Source organism: Triturus cristatus, chromosome 2_1 (genome assembly GCF_964204655.1).
Source record: "Triturus cristatus chromosome 2_1, aTriCri1.1, whole genome shotgun sequence".
In the NCBI taxonomy this organism is placed as follows: Eukaryota; Metazoa; Chordata; class Amphibia; order Caudata; family Salamandridae; genus Triturus; species Triturus cristatus.
Window position 1 is genome coordinate 998,350,255 of NC_140581.1, and position 8,344 is coordinate 998,358,598.

An 8,344-nucleotide genomic window follows, 5' to 3' on the forward strand; every position below is an offset into this window, starting at 1 on the left:
ACACTACCCAATGGTATTGAAGTGCTTTACATGTACATATTCGTTTTTTAAGGTACTGGGTTAGTGATATTCCCAGAATCTTAGAAAGTTGAGCCCACGCCAAAACTCAAACCTGGTTCTCAAGTTCCAAAGTCTACAGCTCTGGCAAGTACACCACATCCTCCATCACCACTTTCCTGCCTCCCCCTTCTCCACATTCTCTGTCTTTAACAATTTCTGGCCTTCTCGCCACTCCATTCCATCACTACTTCTCCCTAATCTCTTCCCCCTCACTCCTTCCATCTCTGCCACTCTTATCCTCTCTCCTCTACCTTTCCTTTCTTCCTCACTTGATTTTCTTTTCCCCTTATATTTTTGTAATTCTTCTCCAATCAGCTGTCTCACTTCTCCTTTTGTCTCTCTATACATTGTTCTCCTTGCTCGATCCATTTTGTTACTGTCCTGCCATGTCTATTCTCCTTTCCCTTTGTCATTTTGGCCCCAAGAGAACGTTTTTCACACATTAATTTGTGATGTCAAAAACCTATTTCTTTTTGCTATTTTGATTGCTTACATTATTTGTTATTTTCGTTCACTAGTGAACCGGTGTCCCCTCCCAGAGAACAAGGTGGCAGAGTGCTGCTAGTGAACCAGAGTCCCTCCCAGAGAACAAGGTGGCGCAGAGTGCTGCTGCTGAAAACGAAAGTAGAGCCTCTAGATGGCCCTTGCACATAATCTTTCACCATGCACAGCCCCCTTTCACTCCACCCCAGGTAACATTAGAGCTGGATGTGATGCTCAAAAAGAGCCCAGCCTCTCCCAGTGGTCTCACTGAGAGACTCGGGATAGGAGGGGGACCCTTGGCGTGCTGTGCCTGCTTAGTTTGGCACATTGTCCTACTGCACAAGACAATGAGCCCTCCATTCTCGGTACCTGATTATAACGAGCTCTGCTCTAAGGCTACTGCAGCATTTAAGCTCCAGCGCAGGAAAATTTGATTTTATCCAAGGCTGAAAACACAACCCACGAGCTGGTCTTTGCTTTGGGCCCCTCGGGCAATGTCAGATTGCCCGCCCTGCCAATCCGACGTTGCTGAGGGAGAACGGCTTTATGGACCATATTAAATTGTGATTCAGACTTTTTAAATATGCTCCAAAGTTAAGTGCCTGAGAGCTGTTAGAGCTGTGGGATAACACCGGGTCAACCTCGAGTCTTAAATGCATGTCCCCCTCCCCCCCCCCCTATACATACAGGACTGATGGCTGCCTGACACTTCTCTTACCACTTTGTTGTCCAAAAAAAAATGACAAATGGACCACTAAAATGTTGTGAAATTTGTGCCCGTCAAATCTAACTAAAACAGAAAAGGGTGTGTCTCTTGATGGGTGCTGTGCAGAGAGTCATTCTGTTTATTTTAATTGATGATTATGGGAAGGGGCCAAGACTCGCAAGAGGCGAAGCCTTGAGTGAGTCATGATTCTCTTCCTCTCCTTTAATAATGGTATATATTGTTTAAGCCGCGGCATTGTTTAAGATATTTACCCAAAACCAGTATGAAAGGGGATAAATTTGCGCCGACCTTGTGACTTTTATGAGTTATTCCCCAGTTTAAAGTAATTGTTACATTCAGTCTGTGAAGATGTTAAAACGTGTTCCTAAGGTCAAGTTTGCTGTAGTTTATTACCACCACAGTACAGAAAAATCGATACTTTCTAAAGCCTGACAGATTACCTGTAATTACTTTCTACGGGGAAACAAGTACAAAGTACTAGTCAGGAAGTCTCTTAAACGTAATTTTATCACAGTGCACAAAGTTAACCTCATGCGTTGTGCTTTGGGTTAAGGACCTTCATTTTTTTTATGCGCACTGCTTTACTTTTCGTGTCTCTAGTAATATCAAAACGTTTTCACTTATGATATTCATAATGAGGGTTATTTGTTAATGTATTGGGAAGCACAGTAGTGTGTAAGCTTACAAGATTTTGAAGTTACTCTTTGCAAAGTTCAGAAACAAATGTCTCCCCATTGCTGTTAGAAAGTTCACATTTTGTTTTCCTTGACTGGATAGAATGTGGATTAAAAAGGGCTATAAAGATGCTAAGCATTGTGTTTTTATGCTTTCATAATCTAAATATGGTGGTATGTCGGAAAATAGTTGACTGGTTTGAAGAAAATTAAACTGAGGTTAATCCGCTTATTGATTTAAATCCATACTTTACTGGCATGCAAGATTTATTTAATTTAATGTTTTGAAGCTACATAGCAGACTTTATATAGCTCTTCTGTTTACAAGTTGAATCACAATCAAGGAGGCAAACTCAATTATATGTGAATTTTATATGCCCATATGTTTATCACTTTTCGTTTTTACTGTGTACACATTTATAACCACACGCTCTATACAGTGGCAGAACGAGATCACCGCTACACAAAACATATACGCGATATTAAAACAATACATTTATTTTAAAAATCTATTTAGCATTACTTGGATACAGCAAAGGTTTGAGATTCAGACTAACATACTCCATCAATCTTGCCCAGCGCTTAGCTGTCCTCTCACGCAGGGCACCAAACCCTAACAATGCCGTACCCAAGTACCTTTTCATTGACTTTTGAAGCAATAAAAATACGATTCCCGAATATTCGAGCAAAAAGAACTTCTAAAATATTAGTTGAGTGGTCAAGAAAAGCAAAATTTTAGCAATTTTTATTTCTGCTTTAGTCCATATTATAAATGACAGGAAAACGCAGGCAACGTGTTGTGCGACCTCCCTGTACCACTATCTTCATGCTCAGGTGAATAATATATTCCATTGCAAATGAAGGTTCAGAAATTGCAGTTATTAGCAATACCCTGTCAAAAAAAAGTTTCCTCGCACCATTTAGGCCAATGACTGATTCTTGCTGTGCCCTTTCTTTCAGGTTAACACAGGCTTACTATATGGCACTGAAGAATTGTGCAAGAATGTTTTCCTCAGGCCATGCACTGTTAGTAGTGTATTAAGATATATAAAAAAAATGTTTTATACATGTGTACATTTAAAATTTGTTTCAGCCTACAACATTTATCACTGTCTAGTAGCACAACCATCTCCTACAGTATATAAAGCTAGTATTTTATTAATTAACATGATATAAGATTAGTAATTTGTCTCAGAATTTACAAATCAAATTTCATTGACCCTTGGAAGAACCTGTAACCTTATGGACATTTAGTTGTATCCTAGACACTTTATCCCCTGAATAATACTATCAAAATGCCTGCCCTGATATTTGATCTATGGAACAGATGCTGAATTTTGGCAAACTGTCCTGTACACTTCTTATATTACAGCTGACGTAGAATTGCCTCACTAGAGTGTACAACACACACAAAAATTATCTCCTGTTACGTGAGATTAAGGTAGCATTACTAGTGGTTGTTTTACGGGACTGTTTACTTCCTTAAGTGAAAAATCAGACTGTGAGAGAACTCAATAGTGTACTATGTGTCTGCTTGAAGAATTTAAATTGGTGCTAAAAAATGTTTTTTGAGAATAAAATAAAAATGAATACTTTGTCTCCTAGCTGAGACCAGTTTCTTGCCAACCTCCAGTTTCAACCTGGTCTAGTCTAGGTCCCTTTCTATTGTGCTTAATGGTCCCTGGAATTACGGCTCTTGGAGATACCAGACTGAATACTCCGCTTGTACAGCCCAACCAGGCAGACCCCATTCTTGTCTGGTAAATACTGTGCTACAATATGAAATACTTATCGGAGTGGGAGTGGAATGGTGGGTGATGCATGTTCGGTACTTCTTGACTGCGGTGGTGTTAGAGCCTTAGGTGGAGCCATGGGCCCAGCACCATCCAGGTCAATAATTACCTGGCAGGGCCCTCTTCCTTGGATAATAATGTTATTGCATATCCCACCATTAACATTTGGAGTGATGTTCACAAAAATTGCCTGTTTTATTTGAGACCATGTAGGCATAAGGTTTTAAGAAGCAAACCTGTTGGATTTTTTTGATGGTAAGACTGACATTTTTGACCCACTGTAATGCATTGCAGCGAATGCCTGGATTTGAGAGCAGAAAAAGGAGCAAATGGAAAGGGTAATTGCAGATTTTAGTCACAATATAAATGTTGGGTGTATCATACTAATTATTGGGATGAATTCAAAGATTTGTAAGTATGACATCCTCTGGGATTGTATGAACCATGTTTCAGAGGAAACCTTTATTACGGTTTTCTCATGGAAATTAAAGAAGGTGCACCCAAATCTATATCAAGGTAAAAAAAAATGTATCCATTCACAAATCACTTCCTCATCCATGTTAACTACGGTATGGTTAATGCTCTCTAAAGCTAAAACGGACATATTTCTTTAAATCTTAAAATATCTTTCTCATACATGTCTGAAAAAAAATCTGGCATGCGGAGTGGAATTTGTAGAACACCAGCAGCAGTCTGTCACTTGATCCCTCTGTGTTCTACTGCAGTGTTCTCACGAACAGTTACTGTGCTAACATTATATATTCATGATCAAGTGAGGCACACTTTTGACTCCATTTGGCTAGTAAAGGAGCTATTGAATTTAAAGCCTTTCCTATCAAAAAGGCGAATGTAAATGGGCATTGCCGTGTTAATGCGGCTATGAAACTAGACTATTAGAAAAATAAGGGCGAGGGGGGAGTATGGGTTTATTTATACCATAATTAGTTTTCAAAATAGTTAATGAGAAAAATCGCTACCAAAGGCGAGCATCTCCTTTCCACATCGGTTTACTCTTGCTACTTCTCCTCTGTGTTCCTTAATACCGCCTCTGTTTTAAAATAGTAACACGCTGGTAGACATTGAAGCTCTTTTTTAACTCTTCCGTTTAAATCTGAGTTTAGATATTATTTAGAGGCTATTTACAACAAAAAGATTTGCGGTCCAATAGAATATTCGACTTGGTTGCTGTTGGGCATTTGTTTTTCTTAAATTTTTCTCACTTTGGTTTCATATGGCTGCATGAATGTGCACTGGCTGCAAAATAGTTTTGTTATTGTGAAAGTATGTTAGAAAAAGTCTGAAATCCGTTTGTCTTTAACAAAGTTGCTCTATATAATTTATAAACAACTTCAATCAAGCTTAGTTGAATAAAACATTTTAAATTAAGTAACAATGTAAATCAGACAGTAAATTAAGGCTCCAATTTTAAAAAACAAACTATCATGGACTATCCAATTTTCACAGAATTAACAATTTAAATATGTAATACAAAAAAATGGAAAGGAATGTTTTCAGTAACTCCTTTATATAGATATCGAAATGACCCAATGCAATACTTTTTTGTTAGTGTACACCTGTTTAATTTACAATGTTAAATATTCTGTAGAGATTATTGATGCTTGTGTGTTTTTGTTAATCTTTCTTATTGTCAAATGTTAACTGGATATTTGTGGGTAACGATAAACATTTCAGGATTATCACTGAAGTAATTTATCTTGCCCAGTACCTAGTTCTAGTGTTAAACTCGGGCATTCTAGTTTTTGCTGTGAATGCAAGACGTAGTACGTGGTTTGGGGTGTTTGTGAGGGTTTGAAATATTTAGATGTTTTCTGTCTCTAGAGTTCTAGGCATGCAATTGGATAAAATGTTCCATTTTGCATCTACAGGTGCCAGACTTCACCATCTCAGATCTGTCTTCAGAATCCGACAGCCAGGATATTTTGGATTTTGATGACGAGTACCAGCAAGACTTTGTTCACACTAATGGCCACATAAACACATTACTGAGGGCTGAATGAATATTTTTCAAACAAATCTTTTATAAGGAGTTGTCTGCAGTTTGCTATGTTTATTTGTGTTTTTGTTTACCAGGTAATTTGACACGTAAATTTGGAGCAAAATAAAATGTTTAGGCCATTTGACAGTGCCATTTTCTAAGCTGTTATGGAAGCTATGTTGCACCATTCATGTAATTACTTTTGAGGATAACTTAAGAACGGGTAAATATTGCATATATCTCTGGTACTTTGTCATTTATAGTGATTTATTTGTACATATAATTGACATTACTTGGGCTGTTCGAAACATTAAGGAATTCTTAATTGTATTGCTCGTCAAGGTGATGATAGCAGTCCTTTATACTTTAATTTTCTCCTTTTGTGCTTTCAGTTTTCTTAAATTGTAAAATATTTTCCGTACAGTGGCATAAGATTTCACTGCTTAAATTCTCTCATGTGAAACTTCTCAATAAAATTTAAAATTTACAATATGCATTTATTTTGCAGTCTTATTGTAATGTATAATGTGGATCAGCATTCTTAAATTATAATTGTTCAGTGCAGCCGATGGATAATAAACTCGTCTGCTTGGCATAGTCTGTATCTAGAGTAAGCTGTATCTGTATTTTTTTTGTTCCCGTTTTCCTTCATTAAAAAAAGGGAGTTTTGGCTCCGCAAATGTGACTTTTGCTCAAATATGGGACATTAATTTAAAATTATTGAACTGGTGCTCAAAAAGCTCTATCAACTCTTCACAGAAAAGTGGGCATAACTACTCGTATGAAAAATGTATTGCCTGATCCCATGGGGGAACACAACTAATATATATATATAAGACATCAACCAGACGTGCCGCAATTTGGTAGACCGAATTATTGGCCTGAAAATAAGGGGCTCCTAAAAAATAAATTAGAGGGGCTAGACCATCTCTTGTGTGAAAGGGTTTGTGCTGGGTGTAAGAAGAATTGTTGAAAATGTATTGCCAGTATGCGTGGTTTTGGCACAACCTGTGGCTGTGAATAGTAGGATTGTATAATAAACCCAGTCTATATATTAGTCATACAAATGTACGCTCGCTGCATGGTAATGAGTTTACTGCAACAGGAGTTTTGCAGCACAGTATTGGTTGATTGTGTTTTCCTTACCTGCTTAAATCAAAGTACTACTGATCCAGCGATCAGGGACTAATACATTTCATCACCTAGACCCAATTCAGTACCCTACAAGTCCCTTTCACGTTGGGTGAGTGTAAACCAAACGTACCAAATTTTTAGTACCATATCATCCTCGCGTTATCTTTTGTGGCGATGTAATATTTATTATGTAATCAGGGTTTGGCAAAGTAATACTTGGATCTAGAATAAACTATTGTACACTCTTCATATAACCCAGTCATTAACCGTAATAAAGACAAACTCATTTATGAGTCAATAATGCTTTATCTATAATATTGTGATTGCTCATAAAGTACAATACAGCTCGAATCATAAAGTACAATACAGCTCGAATCATAAAGTACAATACAGCTCGAATCATAAATCACCACACAAGAGAAACATCAATGGAAATAACATAAGAACATCTCAAATACAGTGGTCTGAGTGAGTGGAAAGGCGTAGAGACAAAAGAATAGAGACCTAAGTCCTTTGCAAAGCAGTTATGCAAATTCAGAATATCATACTAACTAAGGTTCAAGAAATTTGGAAAGCTACCCTCTGGCCATGAGAGTAAGCAAGGCCCCTCAAGAAGAGTTGAGGAGCAAAGTTCAAAGTCAGGTAACGGCAGCCAGCCCATAGAATTTAGGAAACAGCAACACAGCTCTCTCCTCTCGCAAAGTAGGAAAATCACACCTAAAACCCACCCCTTTCTACAACTAATTATACCCTAAATTCACGAAAGTCCAACCCACATTGTATCATAACACGCAATTTCATTTTGTTCTATCACACCACTCTTATCATGACAATTTCGCAAAAAAAATCCATTGTCAGTTTATTCATTTTATCAACTTCCAGCCAAGAAAATACAGTTTGTACGCTTCCTCCATCTCAGTCATGTATCAACTTTTGTGCCACAATTGTTTTAATGCGCCGCTCACTGATGAAGTGTTCCGTTCTCTTTATTCAAATTGTTTCCTCCATTCAGCCTTGTCTGCACACAGGGACTCGCGAAGGACAGTTCACAATTTCTTCCCTTCTACATTTCTAATATGCTATATTAATTTCCATAAGTGCCACTTGGGCCTTTTCTGCAGAGCAGAAAAATGACACTTCTAGGAAAGACAAGTGTTATCGTTTATGAAGCCATACTATTAAAATGCCCTGTGTGAGTGATGCATATTTTTCTCACTTTATCTATGCCCATTTTAAGATTATTCTTTGATTCAGTTTAGTGTAAAAAAAAAAAAAAGAAAAAACTAGCAGCTTTTAGTCTGTTATTTTCTCCATTAACCACATGCATTTGCGGCCTACTTCAGTACCTTAACACGCGCTTGTGGAGTTTTCAGTTTTCCCCCATTAGCCTTTTGCATTTAGTTTGCATATCACTCGATTAGTATTTTCACACAATGGGGGTTCAATCCGAGCAGGTGTTATTTATCAAACCCATCCT

The 8,344-nt window shown here is 37.6% G+C and overlaps 1 protein-coding gene across 2 annotated transcripts in view; it reads left to right on the forward strand.

Moving 5' to 3' along the window:
- The window catches only part of LOC146866217 (perilipin-2-like), a 115,435-nt gene extending 109,212 nt beyond the window's left edge, over nucleotides 1-6,223 (forward strand). For both annotated transcript variants that reach the window (XM_085634691.1, XM_085634700.1), the window contains one exon: nucleotides 5,624-6,223. In XM_085634691.1, the coding sequence (XP_085490817.1) occupies nucleotides 5,624-5,755 (132 nt within the window). In that variant the 3' untranslated portion in view covers nucleotides 5,756-6,223. The remainder of the gene's footprint in view (nucleotides 1-5,623) is intronic.
- Nucleotides 6,224-8,344: the final 2,121 nt, after the last annotated feature.